General features: G+C 45.6%; 1 protein-coding gene across 6 annotated transcripts; it reads right to left on the bottom strand.

The window, feature by feature from the left end:
* Positions 1-235: 235 nt before the first annotated feature.
* NCMAP (non-compact myelin associated protein) lies at positions 236-24457 on the bottom strand. Of its 6 annotated transcripts, none has more exons than XM_028738836.2 (5): positions 21326-21777; positions 9647-9741; positions 4989-5084; positions 3655-3739; positions 236-2566 (listed from the first exon to the last, which is right to left on the bottom strand). In XM_028738836.2, the coding sequence occupies exons 2-5, from the start codon at positions 9675-9677 to the stop codon at positions 2419-2421; spliced, it is 360 nt and encodes a 119-aa protein (XP_028594669.1). In that variant the 5' UTR covers positions 9678-9741; positions 21326-21777; the 3' UTR covers positions 236-2418. The 6 variants fall into 6 exon arrangements, with proteins under 6 accessions (XP_028594669.1, XP_077788096.1, XP_028594672.1 ...); XM_077931970.1 differs by lacking the exon at positions 9647-9741 and adding an exon at positions 18905-18997 and having other exon boundaries at positions 21326-21770; XM_028738839.2 differs by lacking the exon at positions 9647-9741 and adding an exon at positions 19684-19859 and having other exon boundaries at positions 21326-21769.

Here is a 24457-nt window from a genome sequence, read left to right as displayed (position 1 = left end):
ATCTCCCTTCCCACAGAGGTGTGTCTGGCACCTAGGCTATAGAGCTTCTGGTGAATGCTGAAGACTTACCTCTTTACCCTAGCTCTTAACACTTGTGATGTATATTTTTAGGACCCAGCTTATTTCTGTGATTGTAAGTTCTAAACTGTTTTTAATATTGTGTTTTAATGTTGTAACCCATTCTGGGTCCTTACAGTGAAGGGTCGGGAGGAGAAGAAGAAGAAGAATTTCACTTTTCTGAGATTCTCTTTATATTAGAATTTCAGCAGAAGGATGTGGCATGCTCTTTTTTTAGGTGGGTCACAAATCACATAATTGATGGACACGTGAATGGTAAAATACGTTTGCAGTGTAAGCCTACACATGTCTACTCAGAAGTAAACCTTGTGTAGATCAAGAGGTGTCATATCCTAGGAAATGACTGCAGCCTAAAGCATGCTGAATTGTGTTCAGCTCACACAACCATCTCAGATTAGGGATGGGTGAATCTGTCGGTTTTAATTTCTCTTGGTTTTTATTTTTCCAATCTTAAATTCTGTTTTCCACATTTGGTTATTTTTTTTTGTAAAGGCCTCATGAAAATCCATCAGCATTATTGTGTGAATTTCTCCTAGTATGCCCGTCTGTATGCAATTTTACCCAATATACACAAATGCTCTAATGCATTTTTGTATGTTATTCTCACTAGCATACACATTTTATGCACACTTTACCCCAATAAATGAATTATTATGCACAGTACACAGCTGCAGAGCTGCACTACAAAATTCATAGAATTTTGAAGGTTGGCTGTGTTTTGGTTCTTGTATTTTAGAAAATACAAATTAGGTGGGTTTGCCTTTAGGCTTCCTCAACCTCAACCCTCCAGATGCTTTGAGACTACAATTCCCATCATCCCTGACCACTGGTCCTGCTAGCTAGGGATCATGGGAGTTGTAGGCCAAAAAACATCTGGAGGGCCGAGGTTGAGGAAGCCTGGGCTAACTGAATCAAATTCTACCCTATCCTGACCGCAGATCCAGTAGTGGCTGGTGCCCATTGAAGGCAGGGATGCCAACAGTAGCTGGAGCCAGAGCCAGTCACAGGCAAGGCCAATCAATTCTCATTTTGTCCCCATCCTTGTTCTTGCTGAGTTCTACTAGGGCAACATGGAGACTAAAAAGGGGAAACTAACAGGCATGAGATTCCTGCATTGCAGGAGGTTAGACTAGATGACACTTGGGTCCCCTTCCAACACTATGATTCTATGATCCTCCATTAATTTACCTAATCCCTTTTTAAGGCTGTCGAAATTGGTGGCTATCACCAGATGTCGTGGTAATGAATTCCAGAATTTAACTGCATTGTACGCAGAAGTCTGTCATCTTATCTGTGCTAAATCTCCCACCTTTCAGCATCATTAGATGCCCCCAGGTTCAAGTGTTAGGAGAGAGGAAATAAAACTTCTCTTTCTCCACACTATGCATAATTTAAATACCTCTATAATGGCCTACATTGCCTTTGCCCCCACTAAACTATTTAAGCCCCAAGCATGCTAACTTCCTCACAGGAGAGTTGCTCTAGCTACCCTGATCAATTAGGTGGCCTTTTCTCTTCTCCTTGTAAGAGGTCAAATGTTCAAATGCTCCCCATACAAGGGGGGAAAAGACAAAGCACAGCTCCTTGAATACGGGAAAAGAGTCAGCCAAGCATCTCCCTAGCACTCAATCTGAAGTGGAGCGATGCCACTGAAGGTATAAACTTCTCTTTAATTTGGGGCACGAGGAGGCTTTGAAAACTGATTTACCACAGCTCCCTGCATCATTCTCATGGGAAACGAACAGGAGAAGGCCATTTCCTCCTACCCTACCTTAAATTCCTGACACTAGCACCTGCGAGGAGCAGGCTAGTTTGGGGGATGCTGCGAAGGCTGTGTTTTGTGTCACAGCTCTGCCCTCGAATACCTTGCTCCCACTCCACATCCCTCAGCACCTGCCGCCTAAGGCAGCCACTTCACTCCGCCTAACAGTATGGACGGCCTTGGGTGGATGGGAGTCCCCTTTGCCTCTTCAGAATCTCCAACCAGCAAAGGACCGCTCAGAATCCAAGACCATGGGGAGCCTAATGTGAAGCAGCAGAAAACGGTGGAAGGGCATCTCTCGATCCAACTACAGGGGCAGCCTTGCCACCAGCTACCCTTATGTATCCGCAGCTGTAGAGACAAGACGCCACTCTTGCAACTGGGTGACATCCATTGTCCTGAGGATCTCGGTCTTTTCCTTTCTTAAAGAAACAGAAACATGGAGAGCTGGTCACAGTGCAACTCCAGTTAGCAGCTCCAGTCTTTAACTTCCTTTATGTTGACGAATCACAGGTCTTACCAGAGCCTGTAAGGCCCATGTTTGGGTCTGATTTGTCATCCTCTGTGGCACTCATGCCTCAGGGCCTTCTGTTGGGCATTTGGATGTCCATGGGGACGAACGTCACTGTTGTGGTGCGACTGGGACTACTGGTGTCCTGCCCCAGCGTGGAGGGGGTTGTGGCTTTGGCGTTCTTCGGTTCCAGCTCCCGCTTTGTCCTCATGCGCCTACAAGGAGCAAAGCAAACATTGCATTATGTCTTGACGTAATGTCTCAGGGTGGTATCCATTTTCCCTTCCTCTGCACTATTGCCCAAGGTGGGAAGGAAACCTACAGAATCCTCTGTCCTCTAATGGGCATGCTGTGTGAACAGCAGTCCCACATGATGAACTGTGCCACACCAACCCTCTATCTGCAACCTGAAGTGCGGCAAACAGGCCCATTTGGACAGGATTTATCCACTCCAGGAACACAAGATTCCCAAAGTCACAAGGGAGGAATTAATGATGCAGCATCCCCCCCCCCCCGCCACACTGCTGCCCTTACCAGAAGATGGGAGTGGAAAGGCCGCAGTTCAGTTGCAGATCATAGGCTTTGCCTGCAGAAGGTCCTAGACGGGACTAGGAAAAATTCCAGCCTGAGAACCTCAAGAGCTACTGCCAATTCTGAGGCAGATGAATGAACTGTCTGGCTTAGTATAAAGGCGGCTCCTTATGCTCTTAAAAGGGAGCAACCCTGATGTGCATTCTTGGTCCCTTCTCCATTGTCCTGAGTTACTGGATAGCTGTTGAGGCAGCCCCTGCTGTAGCTGCTCCCATGTGATCAAGATAACACAAAACAGGTCTATTTAAATACATCAAAAGAGGCAGCTGATAATGCATTTTGCCTCTTAGATCACTGCTACTAAGCTCCACCCTCCTCTCTATTCACTGGATCACCCTTGCATATTTTGCCCCAAAGCAGCAGCATATCACCCTCTTCTCCATTCATTGGGTTGAATGCAATGCTAGTCCTACTCAGAAGACATCCATTAAGTACCTGACAAATTTAGGGCTACTGATTTCAGTGGGTCTACTCTGAGTAGAGCTTAGTTGGCTACTGCCTTTTGGGTCTCCCTTGTATGGCGTATCACCTCCAAGCGAGGATCTTGCAAAAGCAAAAATCGTAGGGCCAGGCTGTGGAGCCGCACCACAAACACAAACATGAAGCAGATCCCGTGGAAACATCTGCGAAACGCAGGGAATGCTGCCCACAGCCTGCTTGTTCTCTTGAAAAATCAAAGGAACTTGAGCCCAAAGCCAAGTCACTGACTCACCTATTATACATTTTCAGCGAGAGGAGAACTGCCGTGAATATAACTATGATGCCAACTACAATGGCCGCCACAATCGCTCCAGAACCTAACAGGAGGAAGGAAAGAAAAACAATACTAAAGTGCTAGTTACAGGTAGGTAGCCGTGTTGGTCTGCCGTAGTCGAAACAAAATAAAAAAAAATTCCTTCCAGTAGCACCTTAGAGACCAACTAAGTTTGTTATTGGTATGAGCCTCCGTGTGCATGCACACTTCTTCAGATATTCTTCAGTACTAAAGTGAATGGGGGTCAGCCAAGGTTTTGGATTCCCAAAGTGCCTCCAGGGAGATTGATACCTTAGTTCCATCTGAGGGCTCAGGGGGGTCCATAGCTCAGTGGTAGGGCATCTGCTATGCATGCAGACAGTCCCAGGTTCAATCCCTGGCATCTCTGGGTAGGGCTGGGAAATACCCTCATCAGAACCCCTGGAGAGCTGTTGCCAGTCAGAGTAGACCATTTTGGACTAGATCAGCCCATGGTCTGACTCAATATAAGGCAGCTTAACTGTTTGGGGGAAGGGCCATAGCTCAGTGGTAGAGCATCTGCTTTGCATGCAGAAGGTCCCAGGTTCAATCCCAGGCATCTCCAGATAAGGGTTGGACTGACTCATGTTTGAAATGCTGGAGAGCCACTGCCAGGCAAGGTAGGCTGTGTTGAACTAGCTGCTACCTGTCTTTATTTGTTCCTATTCAGTGCGATTAAAAAAAATAAATTATTATTTTCTTTGACTTTTTCACTTTCTCAGGAGTGTGGATAGGACCCGCCAACACTCCCCATTTCTTAATCACAAACTTCTTTTGAGAAAGAACAGACTGTAATATCTCCTTTGGGCATGCACAATAATAGTAGGGTCAGTCCTTTGAATCTGTGTCAGGGACTCTTTATTTTCAGAGGAAAAACAACTTCCTTAGGACTGAAATAGGTGTGACTTGAGAGATCCAGGACTGGATTTTACATCGTGATTTTTTTATCTCTTTAAAAAAGCTGTCAGTGGTTCCTTCCTAATTTTTTTATCCCAGGGATAGCCAACCTGGTGCTCTCCAAACGGTGATGGACAACTTCCAACATTTCTTACCACTGGCCATCCTGGCTGGGGCTGACATGCAGTCCAAAATTATCTTGAGGGCACCAGGTTGGCAAAGGCTGCTTCATCAGGACAGTGATCCTGGAGTGGGAGATGTCTTCTTTTAACTACCATGCTATTTTCCTCATTTAAAATGCCTCACACAATACCTGTTCAAAAACATGCGGAACTTAGGCATGCAACCCCAAAATGTCAGCTTTGCATTTATCTTACTCTGATAGAGAATTTGTTCTTGAGACTTTGTGGCTGCATCTGTTGAAGACACAGAATCCTCAGACAAGGGCGCAGCTGTCGTCATCTTGATCCCAGCTAGGCAGAAGAAAGCAAGAGCTATTTTAGAACTGTGCAAAGCGAGCAAGGGGAGAAACAAAACAGGTGCAAGGAGATCACTCGTTGGGCCAATGCCTGATAGAGGAATATATACAGAACTCTTTGGTCTTATCCAGATAATGGGTTGCATCTAACGCTGTGTGAGTGGCGTCAGACTAGCGCAACCAGATTCCTTCTCTGCCTATGTGGCCCTTAAACCTGCTCCAGAGTCCGGCAATGGCACTCATGCTGAAACATCAGAAACAGAGGGATTGGTACACACACACACACACACACACACACACACACAGCTGGGAGAAAAGAACCTGTCCACAGCAAATCTATCATGTACGTAAGTCACCAGTGAAGTATGTGGAATTGTAAACTACGGAGTGTAAGAATGCCATTCAGATCCATTCCTACACAGAGACACCTGTATTGGTGGGGGGATAAGTAAGAGCATGTAAATGCCAATCAAATACAGAAAGCAAGTGTGTTGGCCATTCTATATAAAGCTAAAGAGAAGCTAAGAGGCCATTTGCATGAACAGTCATTCATGAAAATGCAATCATTCTAGCATTGCAAAGTTTGTTGATGCTTGCAGTGGCACAGAAACAGCAAACAGTCTCACAGTGAGTGGAGCGGGCAGGGATGGCAGTGAAATGCAAAAAGTACAGCCTGTGACAATTCAATTGCATCTTTGTCATTCGAGGTCCAAGTGACCGTGGTGGCTAGGAGAGGGGAGAGCCATGTATGCCACCTGGAGCTCCTTGGAGAGACCGTAATGCAATAAAGAAACCAAACAAACAAATAACACCTGGAAGGCACCACATTAGCCACCTCTGATATATACAAATGGCAAAAAGGAAAGAATGAATTCTCTTTTATGTCTCAAAAGCTTCTCTGCCCCATTGCCTGAGGGAGATTCTTACCCACCACAGGCTAACAAGGTTTTGCAGTTTTTTCCGCAACAGCACAAAAACCTGACAACACTGTTTACCTGAGCTGTGAGTGGAGATTCTTCTTTGTGAATGGATGTGAGCTCTCTGAAATCAACAAGCATTCCAACCTCAGTGCTCAATTTTCGATCTGGCCTGGGCCAGAGCTACAGTTACTTGCAGGAAATTGACCCAATTTGTGACTATGCCAAGAACCCCACCCACACCCATTTCAGTGAAAGAGAGCTTAAGTCTTCTTCAGTTGCTTAAGGGTGAGAACTTCAGGTTTTGGAGGTGGAGGACCAGGGGAGCATCCTCAGTACAAAGCCTGAAAGGGCCAGTAAAGCAAGTGCAACAATTGCCAAGGACCGTGATTCCAGCTCTACAATGACTGTTCTGTAGGTGGAATTTCAACCAATCCAATTTTTGAAAAATAAAAATGGGAATATTCAGATAGCTGCTGGCAGCCTGCGAGAATGTTGGCTTTCTTCTGAAGTTTTGCCCCCGGTTTTCAAAGCTTTGAATTGCAATGTTGTTTGTGTCCAAGCGGCCTTGCTATTTCTAGCCAAAATGGGGAGAAGCAAAAATGAAAATAACTCAGGCCCTGAATCCATAACTAGGTCATTCTCCTCTGAGTGAATGGCGCCTTTGTGTGTCCAAGGCTGAGTTACTTTTGTAACATGATAATCTACTGTGGTCGGGGATACGTCCCCACGCTTCCTCGCCGCTCTCCCTCGTTTGAAAGAAGAATTGAAATCTCAAATGTTCTATTTTCCTAATCCACCAACCCTATGATATACGGTTTTTATAGTGAGTTCGCAGTTCTCCTGATTCAACCTTTCCGATACATAAAGATGGCTGCACCTTCCTAAAGCAGGATCTGTGGTGGTTTTACCACCATCCAATACAGTCCAAAACAGGCTGCTAGAAACCCAGTTCTCACTTAATAAGGAAATAAATGCAGCAAGGGGCTGAGTCAAGGGACTGTGCTCTTCTTGCAAGAGGGTGGCAACATGGAAAGGCCAGCATGATGGGAAGCCGGAGGAAAAGGCTGGACAAATATTATTGTAAGGCAGCTGGTGTAAGGGCTACTCACACACAAGCTAGGTGGAGCTTTCACGTTGAAGGCTGTGTAGGGAGGGGAGAGAAATTCAATTCAGTTTGCATTTAAAGGTGAATAGATCTGGTTTACACTTTCCAAAACAACATGCGAACCAAAACACAGAGCCATCCTTTGAAATTCACGCTTCTTAGAACTTTGCAATGCAGTTCTCTAGCCAAGTAATGTCCTCAAAAGGTAAGTGTGCAAATTAATGCATGTATTAATGAAAATAACACACAAAAAGCATTAGGGAAAATTGCTTTGCAGAAAGGTGTGTATTAAGCAAAACTGCATACAAACACAAATTAAAGTAGAAATGCGAAGAAGTGAATTTAAGATCGGAAAATGAGAAAGAGAGAATTTGAAAATGACAGATTCACGCATTCCTAGATGTTTGCCTTTGGGTACCAATTGCAGGGAGAGAAGCAAATAGCAAAGGATGGGAGAACTGATGGATAACCTCCTTCAGAAGTCGGATAGGGGAACTACGACCCAAAGCAGCTCAGATGACCACAGTATCTCCTGTACCAGCTCCGAGAGTTGGGGCTACCATGTTATAGTGATTGCACTCCTACTTATTGGGTCAGTTCCAGAGAGAAATAGTGGATGACTGTATCCTCAGGCCACTGGCAGCTGATCAGTTTTGTCCCCAATGCTATTTAATATCTATATGACTCTTCATTTTAAATGTTTGGATTTGTACACCGAGTTTTATTTGTGATGGGGCAGTTGTGTTTTAGAATCATAGAATCATAGAGTTGGAAGAGACCACAAGGGCCATCGAGTCAAGCAGGAAACACCATCAGAGCACTCCTGACATATGGTTGTCAAGCCTCTGCTTAAAGACCTCCAAAGAAGGAGACTCCACCACACTCCTTGGCAGCAAATTCCACTGTCGAACAGCTCTTACTGTCAGGAAGTTCCTCCTAATGTTTAGGTGGAATCTTCTGTTTTGTTTTCGTATTGCTTTTGTCTGGTTGTAGAAAATATTACTGCTGGATTTTGAAACCAACTGCAGTTTCCAAAGCATCTTCAAAGGCCCTCGGAGCTGTCCGTGGTCCAGCAACCTTGACCAGGCTTGCCCTGGGGGTTCCAGTGTCAGACCAGAACACGACACTCGCAATCTAACAATATTTGGAGGACCACAGGTTCCCCACCACTGACCTACATGTGCTGTTCAATTGCTTCCTTAATTTTTGAGTTGTGCTACTTGCAATATAGCTGAAATCGTATAGTTATCCTAACTAGTTAAACAATGGCAATATGTCTTGAACACACAGATGCTTTTACTTGGCCACAGTGAGAAACAGGCTGCTGAACTAGATGCCCTTTTGGTTTCTGTTGCAAGCCTTTGCAAGGCCTTGTTGTTTGGAGGTGTTCACACACCCTTAAATTGTATCCTCTGATGTGCAGACTAACAAATGGAGAATGAAAGAGCCCTTATTGGTGCAAAGAGACTTCTCCAGCAAGGCTGTAAGAACAAACACCCACCATCTACTTACTCAGTGGTCTGCATATCTCACTGCCTTTCCTGCATTTGAACGTATAGGGCTGTAGCCAACTAAGTTTTACTCAGAGTAAGACCATTGACGCTAATGGACCTAATAAATTTAACAATAATAATTTGGTCATGTTCATTAATTTCAACGGATCTATTCTGGATATAATCCATAGCTTATAATTATCAATCTGGTAGGACATATAAATTAAGAAGGGCAGTTTTTATGTTTAAGTTAGGATCTATGAAATACTTTTATTGTTAGTGTGCATTTACTGGTACTGGAGGAGACTCTTGAGGGTCCCATGGACTGCAAGAAGATCAAACCTACCCATTCTTAAGGAAATCAGCCCTGAGTGCTCGCTGGAAGGACAGATCCTGAAGCTGAGGCTCCAATACTTTGGCCACCTCATGAGAAGAGAAGACCCCCTGGAAAAGACCCTGATTTTGGGAAAGACTGAGGGCACAAGGAGAAGGGGACGACAGAGGACGAGATGGCTGGATAGTGTTCTCGAAGCTACCAGCATGAGTTTGACCAAACTGCGGGAGGCAGTGGAAGATAGGAGTGCCTGGCGTGCTCTGGTCCATGGGGTCACGAAGAGTCGGACACGACTAAATGACTAAACAACAACAATAAACTATTTTTCTTTCTCTCTTTCTCTCTCCCCCTCCCCGCTATATTTGCAAAAAAAATTAAAGGTGGGGCAGAATGGCTCACTGGGCTGGCTCTCTAACCACAACCCAGCATTTGCTAAAATAAATTGGTACCAGTAAGCACCGAGAAGCCCCCACCTATCTACCCACCCACTGCCGTTGCCTCCCTTCTTATTCATGCTGAATATAAAGACTCTTTTTCTCTTCCTGGACTGAACTCACTCGCTCGCCCTCTCCTCCTCCACAAAGCACCTGCCTTCTCTTCCCGCAACAGGAACCCGACTCTCAATCTTGCACCTTTTTGCGGGGGAAAGACACTGCTAACGGATCTGTCAGCCTGCCCTCTCCCAACACCCCTGTCCTGACCTACCAGGTGTTCTCAGGAAGGAAAAAGGAGCCATTTCTTTGGGTAGGAGCTGAGTTGACTCTCCCTTTCAACAGGCTTGTCAGTTTGGGCAGCATTTCCTGGACGGCGGGAGAGAGGAGGCCAAGGTTTTTTATTATTATTATGATTATTAATCCGAGCACCGCTGCCGATTGCCAAAACAAGCAACTGGGTGTGTGGAAACTGGCCACAGGCGAGGGTGTGTGCATGTGGGATGGGGAGGACAGTCATTGCCCTTGTTGCCTTTGTCTGAATCCATCAAAAATGCACAATAGACCACTTATAGCGCACACTGAGTCCAGCCATCAGAGTGGTGTAGTGGTTGGAGCGTTGGACTAGGACCTGGAAGACCAGGGTTCAAGTCCTTGCTTGGCCATGAAGCTCACTGGGTGGCCTCGGGGGCCAGTCCCTGCCTCTCAGCCTAACCTACCCCACAAGGTTGTTGTGGGGATTAAATGAGGGGGAGAACCTTGTACACCTCCTGGAGTTCCTTGGAGAAGAGGGGTGATAGAAATGCAATAAAACAAAACAAATAAAATACTCCCCAATTAGGACTATGTATGGAACTTTAACTGTAAGCTAGTTCATGGATTCTGTCTCTCTGTCACACGCTATCATGACCAAGAAATGGAATCCTGGGCTGGGCTGGGCTGGGCAGGGCAGTGGCCAGCTGTAATTCAGCAACTTTTGGAGAGCCACAGGTTCCCCACCTCTGCACGAGAGTCAAACAGAAAAGGGCTGTGATAGGCCTAGGAACATAGGACACGTTCAAGGCCTTGATAACATAAAGCCATTCACTTAGAAGGATTTTCTGCTGTTGCCCCTATACTACAAAATGTGCTTTCCTCTGCCGTTTGTGAAGCAGCTTCAGACATTTTATAAAGGCTCACTTTTTTGTCCAGGCTTCCCCTGACCATGGTTTATGTGTACGAGTCCTCCAAATGATTATTTTGTTCTTTTTTTATCTGTTTTTATCCAGCTCTTTCATGGGTTTCCGTTTGTATTTTTATGATATTGGGTTGTTTTCAACTTTTACTCAGAGTGGACCCATTGAAATTAATGGCTGGGATGACTATTAATGTCAATTAATTTCAATGGGTCTAATCTGAGTAAAGGTTAGTTGGGTCAGTGCATCTGGCTGTTAAACCAGAAGGTTAGTGGTTTAGAGCCCCCCCCCCCCGGGATGGCTATAGGCAGGGGGTTGGACTAGATGACCCTTGGTGTCCCTTCCAACTCTACAATTCTGTGACTACAACTCCTTGGTTTTTTTCATATTGTACACCACTTAAGAGGTTTTTTGTGTGTTTTTTAGCAGTTTAGAAATGCTTTTAAATAAACAAAACATAGCTGCGGGGAGATTTTGCATGAGAATAGCTTAAGTACATCTCTTCCTCAGAGAGGGGGGGACTGTTGCGGGGGGGGGGGGCATCCTTTCCTAGTTATGCTTTGCTGGCTTCAGTTTGCCTCCCTGAAGGCAAGGTGGAGCCTGCTGCACCCAAAAGCCCATTCTGGCTTCCTAGTGTAAACATTCTCCCATCTAACATTCCCTCTCCTATTACACTCTGGGTCAAGCTAATGCAGGCAGCTGCCTCGGGGCCTGTAGTTACCAGAGAGGCCTCACAGCATCCAACAGGTAGGCCTCCCCACCCTCCTATTAATCAAGGGCTGCCTACACATTAATTTGACAGCGGACCCACAGTCCAAAGAGGAGGATGGAGGATCGGCATGACTCCCTTCAGCACTTAAGCACACACTACAAAACCCAACTCTGGGATGCATTTAAAGCGCTGTGGTGCCACGTCAAACAGTCATGGCTCCCCCCCCAAAGAGCTGTAGTTTGTTAACGGTGCTGAGAGTTGTAGGGAGACTCTTTTCACAGAAGTAAAGTTTCTGGAAGTGAAGAGGGATTGTTAAGCCATTGTGAGGGGAATTGGGGTTTCTGAACAACTCTCAGCACTCTTTAACAAACTACAGCTCCCAGAATTATTGGGGGGAAGCCATGGCTGTTGAAAGTGTGTCACAGTACTTTTGAATGTGGCCTTAGTCTGATCTCAGCCTCCAATGGAAGATATGGGGCCCCTCTGGACAGCCCTTTTATTGTGTGTCCATGACGATTTGTGTTCATGGTGGCATCAGGAAGGTTATATGTGATCCTGCTGTCCATACTGCTTGTGCTAGTTTCCAGTCATTGCATGCCCTGTAACTTCCTGTTGAAATCCTGTAACCTCTTATAGCACAAATGTGACAGGAGGAAGGGGGAGTGTTGCCCCACTTTTGTTGTGCTATTGCACAAGAGTGCCCCTCCCAATGGCAACAGTGCAGTAACATTGCAGCAACCAACAAGCGGAATGATTTTGTGAACAGTCCAGTACAAATCAAACCCTAATGCACTATTATTGTCTCAACGACATGTTGCAACACATACATGCAGTTCTGGAAGAGCTACTAGTTCTCACTGAGGTGATAAACTGATGTCTCTGGGCTGCTCCACTTCAGACTGTGCAAGCCGCTTCAGGCTTACATGACAGAACGCTCATGATGGATAGCTCAGCCAGTACAGCGTGAGATTCTTAATCTCAAGGTCATGGGTTCCAGCCCCACATTGGGCAAAATATTATTGCATTGCAGAGGGTTGGACTCTGACCTTCATGCTCCCTTCCAACCCTACAATTCAATGGTTCTATGATTCTTCCTTACATGCCCCCAAGGAAAACAAATGTCAAAAAGAAAAGATCTAGCTTGCTCCTTGCTAGAATACGTCTTTTAAGAGTCTGTTGAATCTTTTTATTTTTAAAGAAAAAACAGCCTTCCATGTGCATAAATCAAAAGGCCCTTGTTGAACTCCGGTTAACGATAGTCAATTGCATCAAGCAACCGAAACTGCTTGCACTAGCAGAACTGTTTAGTTGCATAGCGCCCTATGGGATTTTTCCCTTTTGGATCAACACAGCCACCTCTTTTATTTTAAAATCTGTACATTCAAGTAGTAGTATTTTTATGGTTTCGCTATAAGCCATAACTAAAAAAGACATTCAGATTTAAGCCACAAATTTAGCTCTTCATTTCCAGTCCTTAAATTCCAGGCCACCAGTGCAAATAAGGAAACACACAAAGTAACAGTTTTTGTTATCAAGCAGCGAAAAAGCCCCATACAAACTCACTAAACGTAACAAAATTCTCAGACAAATATTTTTCACATGGTTTCTTATGCATTCGGTTACAAGATAGGTGCATGGGCCAGGAAGCATCAGTGCACACATTTCTGCCTTAATGACAAAGTACACAAGTGATTTCAGATTGCATCTCCCATCAAATAATTACCACTTTCAAAACGAACATCTCCTTGTCATCAAGAAAGCACTGATTAGAAGCCATACAGGCACACTTCACTGCCAGTTATTAACTCTTTTTCAGAATTCAGCTGACCCCAGCAAAATTCATTTTACACTCGCAAGCTCCAAGTGCAACAACAAGCAGAGCCAAACGCACAGGAACCCATTGGTAAGGAAACCCCATTAGTAGGCACAATCTCCACATGCTGCAAAAACATATATGCATGGTAGAAAAATAATACATACGATTCCAGAGCATGAATATTCTGGAGAAAGTCAGAAGACTAGGTGAGTGCATGCAAACTCTCAGACTAGCCTTCTCTTGTCTAGGGACATTAATTAGCATTTGCATGGCTTAATGATTTCCTCCTAAGTTGGTCCCATTTTGTGCATGCTATTGCCTCCTTCAGTGCAAAAAAAATATCCTTATAAAATCACAATTATACCTTCCTGGTTATTTATGGCAGGAAACTCCTGGCCCAAAGAGTGTAATAGTCATAACTGGAAATTCTCTTCTCTCCCATTTTTATTTTGTCATATGACTCACACCAACAGGTAAGGTTAGAGGAGCTGGTTCGAAGTAGAATAAGGAAGGGGTTAAACTCACAATGACACAGCAGTAATCTGTCCAGCAATTAGTGGATACACTTGGAATACTGTATATGGTTCTGATCGCCACACCTCAAAGTTTTTGGAGCATCTACCACACTGGGTGGGACAGGCACATGCAGAAGGCGAGGCAACCCTTGAAAGACTGCAGCCTCCAAACCATCTAGGATGTTATTTCATCCTTGGAGCATAAAGCACTTTTCACCATTCTGAAACAGAGGAAATCAAAACAATGGACTCCTTGCCGGCCTCAGAGATGAAGGAGGGAAGTTGTTACCCAAAACATATTGTAACATAGTATAATCCACCAGGAGATAACATTAACTTCCTGAATTGCTTTCTATGGCACTATCTCAAATCACGTAATGGTGAATATGAGAGGCCACTGGTTCAGTAGCCAAATAAAGCAAGAAGTTTCACATCGGTCTCATGTTTCTTTCCTGCCCCAAAGAGGTGGACTGTAGCCAGTTTCAGTGCACAACAATGCAAAAACGTGGGTTCTGTTCTCCTGCCGCAGAGATCACAATGCCCTCTTTGCAGTCGTGGAACCCAGAGCATTGTGTGGCTCAAAGGGCGTATTCAAAGTGCCAGAGGAATCACACTGCACTCAAACAAGTATGTGGCTCCAGAGGTGGGAACCCTGTGGTCTGCAACCTAATTTCGAAAGTCCTCTGTAAGTGAACGGTTCAGACTGTCAGCAAGAGCATTCTGTCGCTTCCCTGGCAGCCCTTGGGGGATGGAGGAGGGGAAGGGACAAAGACACAGAGAGAAATTGGGTGGCCCTTACGATTATTAGCTTTGGCTCCACCCACAGCTTGCAAGCGGCGCCAACAGACTACAGTGGTACCTCGGGTTACATACGCTTCAGGTTACAGACTCTGCTAACCCAGAAATAGTTCCTCTTTGCTTCAGGATGAGAACAGAAATCGTGCTCCGGCGGTGCGGCGGCAGCAGGAGGCCCCATTAGCTAAAGTGGTGATTCAAGTTAAGAACAGTTTCGGGTTAAGTACAGACCTCCGGAACGAATTAAGTACTTAACCTGAGGTACCACTGTACATCAGGGCAACGTGGCTCTTAACAGCAAAAAGCTTGTCTATTCTTACAGTACTCCTATATATACTCATGTATCATTTTCATACACACAGAGAGACATCATCTATCTTACAGCTAAGGATGGGCAAATCTCTGTTTCTCATTTTTCCAATCTTCAGCTCTTTACATTTCCACACCAGTTTGCAAATTTAAAAAAAATTGCACATGAGCACCTTAGTGTGAATTTCTCCTAATGTACACATGTTGGTTTGCAGTTTTGTCCAATATATACTTTTGTTTGCAAACTAATGCATGCTTGCATGTTATTTGCACTATTTTTAAAATTTCTGTGCACACTTTGCCCCAGTACAGTATATGCATTTCTGTTAACATTCCTTGGTGGGGAAACCACACTGCAAAACTGAGAGACATGCAGATTTCAAACGATGTTTGTGCTTTGGTTTGCACATTGTTTTGGAAGCTGTAAATTTAGTTGGTTTACCTTCAGGTGTGAACAGAATCAAATTTCTCCTCCATACGTCCCCATGTAATGCACTCCCTAAAAAGACTTGCCCTGCACTTTCATCTGGTGATAATTTCGCGCCACGTAGATTTTGAATTTTTCCCAACCTTTTTCATCTTAACAAAGATAGTTAGGTTTAGAGATGATAGGAGACAGAATAATCTGTTCATAGAGAAGTGGAGAATGTTTGTTACGTAGGAGTAACAAAGTACAATGAAACATACGTCTTATGTTATTGGGTGCATTGCAGTATGTAATTTTTTAAAAAAATCATTATTTTGTTGTGGATTTATAAGTTGCATATGTATAGGATACTTTAATAAATAGACTTCTTTTCTCTCAAGAGAAAATAACTGTGCCTTTGATAGCTTAGCTGGTTAGAGTGTGGTATTGATAACACTACGGTTGTAGGCTCGATTCCTGTAAGGTAAAACTGCATATTCCTGCATTGCAGGCATTGCACTAGATCAGGGGTAGGCAACCTAAGGCCCATGGGCCACAAGCAGCCCACAGGGGTCATTTAACCGGCCCCACGAGCCGCCCCTGAACCAAGCTACCCGCTTGGAGTGTCCCCCCCGCACTGTGCTAAACTAGCGCAGCACGCAAGGACTCACTTCTATGGTGCCGAAAATCTCATCTGCGCAGACGCAGACACCGGAAATCGCAGCTGTGCATGCTTACGTGTGATCTGGCCCACGGAGGGATCTCCAGTGGAGTGTACCGGTCCAGGCGAGGTAAACCTTGCTAACCCCTGCACCAGATGATCCTCAGGGTCCCTTCCAGCCCTAGTATTCTAAGATACCTTAATGTCTTCGGAACACAGGAAGCTGCTTTATATCAAGATATTCCATTAGTTCACCTAGCTCAGTATGTACGGTCTATCCAGGGGTAGTTCATGTGGTGACCTCCAGATGTTGCTGAACTCCAACTCCCAGCATCCCTGACCACTGGCCATGTTGGCTGGGGAGGATGAAAGCTGAAGTCCAACAGCATCTGCAGGGCACCCAACTGGCTAGCCCTGGTCTACATTGACTGGCAGTGGTTCTCCAGGTTTTTCAGAGATGAGTCTCTTCCAGGCCTACCCGGAGATGCCAGAGATTGAACCTGGAATCTTCCGCATGCAAAGAAGATGCTCTATCACCAGGCTACAGCCCTTCCTCAGATCCTTGGTGCTGGTGTTATTCTCTGTAGCTGGTTTTACACTGATATTATTCTACTGTCCTTTTCAGTCTTGTTTAGATTTCACAATTAGGGTGGAGGGGACCAGAGTTAAACATACTTCAGGTTTTTTTCTTTTTCTTTTTAATTTGGCTTGTACACCCAAATAACTTCTGCTACCAGGTAGCATGTAATAAATACTGCAAATTAAACAAATAAATGCCTTTACACGCTGAACAGGCTCCAGAATAAACATACCACTATTGTAATGTTTTATGCCAAGACAAAGAAGGAAAGAAATGGATATGCAAAAGTGAGAAACTGCTAACAAGAATTAAAAGTGTAAAATGTTTTCCTAGTCTTGCTAGCAATGATGTTTGTCATTTTAAATTTAATTCCAACCCAAACAAAAACTAGACAGTTCTCAATTTCCTTGATGATTTGGGCTGGCTTTACCTGGTGGCGAAAATGAGCTTGTATGGTCAGCTCCAGAGTGCCGAAAAGAGGTTTTCATAGCAGCATGAGAGAATGCCTTAAGGTAGAAGTTTTAAACATTAACTAGACATATTTTGTACGGTATTCTCAGAATGCTGTGAAGGGAGGTGGAAGCAGCACTTAACAATCAGAGGTGGGGAACTTGTGACTCTCCAGGTGATGTTCGGCTGCAGCTGCCATCATTCCTAACCGTTGGCTATGCTGACTGGCACTGTTGAGAGTACAGGTCCTGGGACTCCTGTGGTCTGCCCTCCTTCCCCAAACTAGCCTGTTCCCTACGGGCCCAGTGGAGGTATAGTGCCCCACTGCTGTCCAGAAGCTTTGAATGAAAAAAGAAAAGAAAAACATATTTCCATTGGCTCAGGCAGCTAAATGTTTTGGGATGGCTCATCTTACTTTCCAGGTAGGGATGAAATTTAATTCAGTTCATGTTCACACACACATCAGCCTTTGACATTTGAACTCCTCCAAATTTTGCAGTGCCGATCAATGTGTACAAAAAGGCACGTACTCTGGTGGCGCTGTAGTCTAAAGCACTGAGCCTCTTGGGCTTGCCGATCAGAAGGTTGGTTTGAATCTGCACGATGGAGTGAGCTCCCATTGCTCTTTCCCAGCTTCTACCAACCTAGCAGTTTGAAAGCACACCAGTGCAAGTAGATAAACAGGTACCGCTGCAGTGGGAAGGTAAATGGCATTTCCATGCACTCTGGTTTCCGTCACGGTGTTCCGTTGCACCAGAAGCGTTTTAGTCATGCTGGTCACATGACCCAGAGAGATATCTGTGGACAAATGCCGGCTCCCTCGGCCTGAAGCGATAGTCACCTTTGACTGGACTTAACCATCCAGGGGTCATTTACCTTTTTAACCTTACAAAAATGCATATACAAGGGTAAAGAGTGCATAAAAATGCATATACATTAGATAAAATTATATCCAAAAATGAACTATATTAAGGGGAAATGCTTTGCAAATATGTGCATATTAGGAGAAACTTGCATTAAAATGTTGATGAGATTTATTTTAGTAAACTTGAATGCTGATGTGGAACTGTGGAGAACTGAACTTAAAGTAGGAAAAATGAGAAACTGAGAGAAACCAAAACAGACAGATTTGCTCATCCGTACTCCCACCTCTTGACCAGCCCTTCTAGTCTTCCTCTTGCCCCCCCCCCCAAGCCACAAAAACACGCAGCCATCCCAATACTCTTGCAGAAATCTCTGGGAACTGTAGCTCTCCAAAGGGAATAGGAATCTCCACACAACTCTGGCACCTCTTAGGGAAGTCATGATGACTGTTAAAGAGGGTAAATTAACAGCGCAGATGCAGCCCAGAAAGCAGCTCTCCTCCTCAGGATTCAGCTATAAAAACATTGTGATGTTCACAGCTGGAGTTAAAGTAATGACATGGTTGTTTCTTTGAAGTTAGTGCACTGATTTCAGTGGGTCTTACTTCCAGTTAACTGTGCACAGAATGGCAGTGTTAGTTAGCTAAACGTCTCTTGTTTCAGTCAAGCCTAATTACACAAGCCGTGGTGGGAATACTCACTAGTGACAAAGTACTGTATAAGAAATGGCTGTTTTCTGGGTGTGGGTGAAGTATGAGCATAACATGAAGAGTGACCCAAAAAGAGACCAGGGATGCAATCCTATGCCTACTTACCTGGGAGTAAGTCCCACTGAAGTCAATGGGAATTGTGAGATCTGTAAAGTATTGTGTGGAAAGTGATTTCAAGTCTCACTTGTAAATATATGCTTATCTCTGCTATAGTCAACATTGCTTTAACATTAATTTCCTCTCCCCGAACAGCTGGAGCATTGAGATCAAAGGTTGCCATGTTAATTGTACATGGTGTACAAATACCTCAAATGTTTTCCAGTAACGAAAATGACTGGGACTGAAATATTTGGTTAAGAAAATACAGCCACCAAGATATGCATCCTTATACACGAACACTGCAATCCTGTAAACCAGAGGTGTCGGCCCTTTTTCAACCCAAGGTCCACATTCCCTTCTAATAAACCTTCCCAGGGCTACACACCAGTGGTGGCTGGGATCAAATGCAAAAGTGGCTGGAGTAAACCATGTAAATTTTACCTTTGTACACACCTTCTCTCTAAGCTCCATCCAGAGTTGAAGGACACATTCCAGCCAGGCAAAAATCCTCAGAGTGCACAGCAGAGGTGTGGCCTGGGGAGAGTTTCAAGGTCCAGATAAAGAGGCTTAGAGGGCCACATTCGCCCCAGGCTTGAGATTTCACACCCCTGCTATACACACTTACCTGTAAGTCCCACTGGACTTTATAGAGCTTACTTCTGAGCAGATATGCAGAGGATCACTAAATTACAGGATTATTAAATCAGCATTGTGGGGGTTTTTTACTGCCAGCAGCTGCCTGTTCTCTTCACTTTCTTCTGCCACTGCCCTTAGTGCTTTTGTATTCCTAATTTCTATGGTTGCCATCTCTCTCTGTGTGTGTTTGTGCGTATGCATGTCAGAACCCTTGTACTTTGATTTACTGCGTAACAAGCAGAAGTTCAACAGGAAAGCCTCACATTGCCCCAAGGGCCATGAAAAGCAGCACCTGCTCATACCTAAACAAAAAAAGTATTTAGGTGTTGAAAACAATATAATGAAAGTCCTTGCCTAGCACAGAGTTCCAGAGAGTAGTTGATGCCACACTGAAATTTGTGGAGAGAATATTATGTGGCACCTGTAAAAGTTGGAAGGGACTCCAACCCCCTGCCATACACCAGCCTCCTTCTGCCCCTGCTCCTCAGTCCAAACTCTATTGCATCCAGAAATCTGTGCAACCCCAGAGACAGTGCACAAGTGCGCACCCAGAATAAAAATAATTTGTGCATTTATTTTCTTACATTTATATCCTGCCTTTTGTCATGGAACCCAAGGCGGCATAAACATCTGGTTCCTGAGCAGGTAGTTAGTTACACATCCAGGGACTGATTAGAATCCAAGCCTGCTTAGCTTTAGCAAGGTAAAATCATAGAATTGTAGGGCTGGAAGCGATGACCTTGAGGGTCATCTTGTATACCTGCAGACCAGAACGCAAGTCAATAACAAACACTTCACTCTTACCGTAACTCTACCAGGGGTCAGCAAACTTTTAAAGCAGGGGGCTGGTCCACTGTCCCTCAGACCTTGTGGGGGTCCAGACTATATTGGGGGGGGGGGTGAACGAATTCCTATGCCCCACAAATAACCCAGAGATGCATTTTAAATAAAAGCACACATTCTACTCATGTAAAAAAACGGTGGTTCCCAGACTGTCCACAGGCCAGATTTAGAAGGCTAACGGGCCGGATCCGGCCCCCGGACCTTAGTTTGCCTACCCATGCTCTAGGCTCAAATAGCCCCTAGAGTGGTGTATTCTGCAACATGTCATTGACACAACCACCGTGCGTTTGTGGTGCATTTATACTGAACCGTCCATATGTCATTCCTCTTTATTAGTTATTCTGTGATACTTTCTCAACGTTACCACATTATTGCAGTCTGCAGGGGCATATTTCTGCTATAGGCCAATGAAAGTGGTACAAAAAATAAGCCTGGAACGTTTGTGGTATAAAAAGTCACAGGATTACAGGAGGTTTCCAAGTATATGTTTTAATCGCAGCTGGTATCTGAACTGGATTTGAATTGATATGTGCTGCTGTTTATTTTAACTGTTCTATTGCAAATGTTTTGAGTGTGTGTGTGTGTGTGTGTGTGTGTATGAGAAAATGTTTCATCTGCATTTATACATGCAGTTATTCTATGTTTATTGCATTGAAAATAGCTTTGGGATACCTAGTGAGAACTGAATAATAAATAAAGTAATATTTTCAATTTTTTAAAAAACCCCACCAAGGACAAGAACTTTTGGAAGGTAAGATCTGTTCCACAGTAGAAGGGACTCTCTTGAAAACTGGTGGACTCTCCTCCATGGGAGAGTTTTAAGCAGAGATTGGATGGCCATCTCTCAGGGATGCTTTAGTAAGATTCCTGCATCGCAGGAAGCTCGGAATCCCTTACTACTAATACAGAATAGTCACAGCAACACCACCTCTCCATCACCCATCATACAAGTGGAAACGTCCAGGTTCAAGAGTCTACCTAAAGCCACACATAAAAGGAATTAAGTAGATAAAGCATCCTCCCTCTCTCTCTCTCTCTCTTACACACACACCCTTTTTACTTATATCAAATTCTGGCCGAATGCTGCCACCTTCCCAGCACCTGTCGAGGTGATCCGCCTCAGCTCGGATCCCCTCTGGGCAGCTCTCTTCCAGCCGGATCCTCCGCGTGTTGTGCGCGGGAGCCTGTTTCCCTCAGAGCTTTCTCTCCGTCCCCAACGAAGCGCGAAACAAGTTCCCGCCGCGGGCCCGCAGGGGTTGGGCACCGTTGTCCGGAAAGACGACGGGCACCGGGGCGCAAACCTCTGCGCGCTTCCTCGGAAGCTCCGGCTTGGGGACTCCTCCTCTGTCTCCCTCCCGTGGCCCCGATTCTCCGCGCACCCACCTGCTCTTGGGGAGCCCGGCCTTTACCAGACGGCGCGGGAGGGTCTCCGGGCGAGCTCTGCCATCGGCTCCTTGGCCAAATACCCTCAGCTCCCTTGGCAGCGGCGGCAGGAGTAGCAGCGCCTGCTCCGGGCGTATTTGCGCAGCCGGCCCCACCCGCCGCCCTCCTCTCTCTCTCTCTCTCTCTCTCTCTTTTTCAGGTGATCCGGCTGGGGCAGGGCCAAGTGCCGAGCCCTCTTCCTCCTCCGCCCCAGCCGTGGGCACAGCAGAGAGAGGGAGAGGGAAAGAGAGGCGAGGGAGGGGAGAAGCCGCCTCTCCATTGCTCTGCCCCAGATCTTGCTTGCAGAAGCCTCTCCTGAGTATGGGGAGGAGGAGCGAACAAGAGTTCCCTTGAGCATGTGCAGAGTGCGTTGCCCTCTCGCCATCGCGGCGGGACTGCACGTGATCACCGACCCCACACCACAGGCGCTGTGGTTACGTGCATGTTCAGCCCCTCCTCACAACATCGGCTGCATTTCAATCCTTAAATGAGTGGTAGCGAACCTTCGTGGTATCTAAAGTAAAAGGTAAAGGGACCCCTGACCGTTAGGTCCAGTTGTAGCCGACTCTGGGGTTGCGCGCTCATCTCGCTCTATAGGCCGAGGTAGCCGGCGTTTGTCCGCAGACAGCTTCCAGGTCATGTGGCCAGCATGACTAAGCCGCTTCTGGCGAACCAGAGCAGCGCACGGAAACGCCGTTTACCTTCCTGCCAAAGCGGTACCTATTTATCTACTTGCACTTTGACGTGCTTTCGAACTGCTAGGTGGACAGAAGCTGGGACCGAGCAACGGGAGCTCAACCCATCGTGGGGATTCGAACCGCCGACCTTCTGATTAGCAAGTCCTAGGCTCTGTGGTTTAACCCACAGCGCCACCCACATCCCCTAGGTATCTGAAGTAGACCAGCGGAAATCAATGGACTCAGCATTATGTTGGGGCTGCCAATGACCACCGACCCTGCATACACACATACCTCAGGTGTGATCGCACGCAGGCACAGAATCATAGAGTTGGAAAGGATCTAAAGGGTAATCTAGTCCAACCCCCTGCAATGCAGGAATATGGAAGTCCCCATATGATGTGTCTTGTGTGCAACACATCATATGGGGACTTCCAGTGAGGAAAAATGGCGGGCGCCATGGTAGCGAGCAGCTCCTGAAGCCAGCCAGAGCCAACTGCACTACCAGGCTGGCTCCAGGCTGCTAACTGCCACTGCCGCTGCCGAAGGGGAACCGGGGACGTCCGGCGGTACAGATCTCCTGCTCCCTTCTCCCTTTGTTTTGACTGATTGGGGGAGGCTTGGGAGTTGCAGGCGAGTGGGCGTTGCCCAGTTTTTTAAAAACTCTGCGTATTTATGTTTCACAGGGTGCAAAAGAAGGGCTTTGCACCTTTATACAATATGCATGTGTGCTTGGGCCCAGGGTCTTTTGCCTCACCATCCCCACTACTGACTCCCTGTTGCTACTCAGCTTAAAAAAAAAAAAAGTGTCCCCGGATTAATTGAAAAAAATCTGATCACCGTACGGTAAGTACATGTGGTTAGTATAAGAGAGGAAGTTGCTCTGTGCCAGAGGGCAAATGGATGGCTCCCTCCCACACCTGGCTGGTAGTGAGAAGGTCAAAGACCAGGGCAAGTGGTGCGTGAGCTGGGCTAGGATCTCATACTGTGACTATGGGAGAAGCAATAACTATTGGGGTGTTAATGTTGTAAAGGTAAAGGGACTCCTGACCATTAGGTCCAGTCGTGACCGACTCTGGGATTGCGGTGCTCATCTCGCTTTACTGGCCAAGGGAGCTTCCGGGTCATGTGGCCAGCATGACTAAGCCGCTTCTGGCGAACCAGAGTAGCGCACAGAAACACCGTTTACCTTCCCGCCGGAACAGTACCTATCTATCTACTTGCACTTTTTGGCGTGCTTTCGAACTGCTAGGTTGGCAGGAGTTAATGTTGTAGATATGTGTAAATGAGCAATATATAACAAAGACACCAGAATCTCTGCCGTCCCTCATTCCATAGAAACCGAACCCTGGGTAAGCGCCTGGAACCCCTGGAATCTCGCATCACTCAGAGTTTGGTCCTGGCATGCAATATTTTAATTTATTAAATGGGTGATAGCCAATATTGGTCATTGTCAGAGTAGACCCACTGCAAGAAGTAGCTCTACAACTAATGTTGGATATTGACCCAGTATCTTTATTTGTTCTATTTAGTTCTCTCATGCATTTATTTCTACCATAGGACTCAAATGTGTAATACAACAGTCTATAAAACTATTAAACAGCAAGTCATAATGCAGTAATAAAATCATAAAACACAAACACACCCTGGAAAAGTTGACAATCTCAGCTAAAACGGAACTTCCATCTCAGTTCAGGGATAGGCAAGAAATGATTCAGCAGCCATATCCACACCATACTTTTAAAGCACGTTTATACCACTTTAACAGGCATGACTTCCCTCAAAGAATTCTGGGACTTGTAGTTTACCCCCACAGGATTACAATTCCCAGCACCCTTAACAAGCAACAGTTCCCATAACTCTTTGAGGGAAGCCACATGCTGTAAGTGTGCATTCAATGCATGTTATGGGCATGGTGACCTAAATAGCTCGATCTTCCCTGGCCAGTGAAAAGAAAAGAGGGTGGAAGCGGAATAGCTCTGGGGTTTCACAATGCTGGCACAGCCACTCAAAAGGCCCTTGGCTGTAGCAAGGACCTCCATCTTTAATCATTCTGTTTGTTTGTTTTTGTATGGCTCCTTGAGGATCAGTTTCATGGAAAGGCAGCACAGAGATTTATGTAGAGCAAGGTGGAAGCAGGCACATAGGGAGGAAATCCTGTTCCTCCTTTGCTGGTTTTGGGGTCACAAGTAGATGTATGATTTAAAAACCACTCTCCTATCTTGTCAAGCCCCTCTGAGTCTACTGTGGGATGGGCAGTCACAGGTTAAAATTTCACCTTAGCCATTACAGTGGTACCTTGGGTTAGAAACTTGATTCATTCCAGAGGTCCGTTCTTAACCCGAAACCGTTCCTAACCTGAGGTGCGCTTTTGCTAATGGGGGTCTCCTGCCACGCCACCGGCACGTGATTTCCA

Source organism: Podarcis muralis, chromosome 7 (genome assembly GCF_964188315.1).
Source record: "Podarcis muralis chromosome 7, rPodMur119.hap1.1, whole genome shotgun sequence".
NCBI classification, from domain to species: Eukaryota; Metazoa; Chordata; class Lepidosauria; order Squamata; family Lacertidae; genus Podarcis; species Podarcis muralis.
Note: the sequence above shows the minus strand (reverse complement) of the source record. Positions and strands in the feature narration are given on the sequence as shown.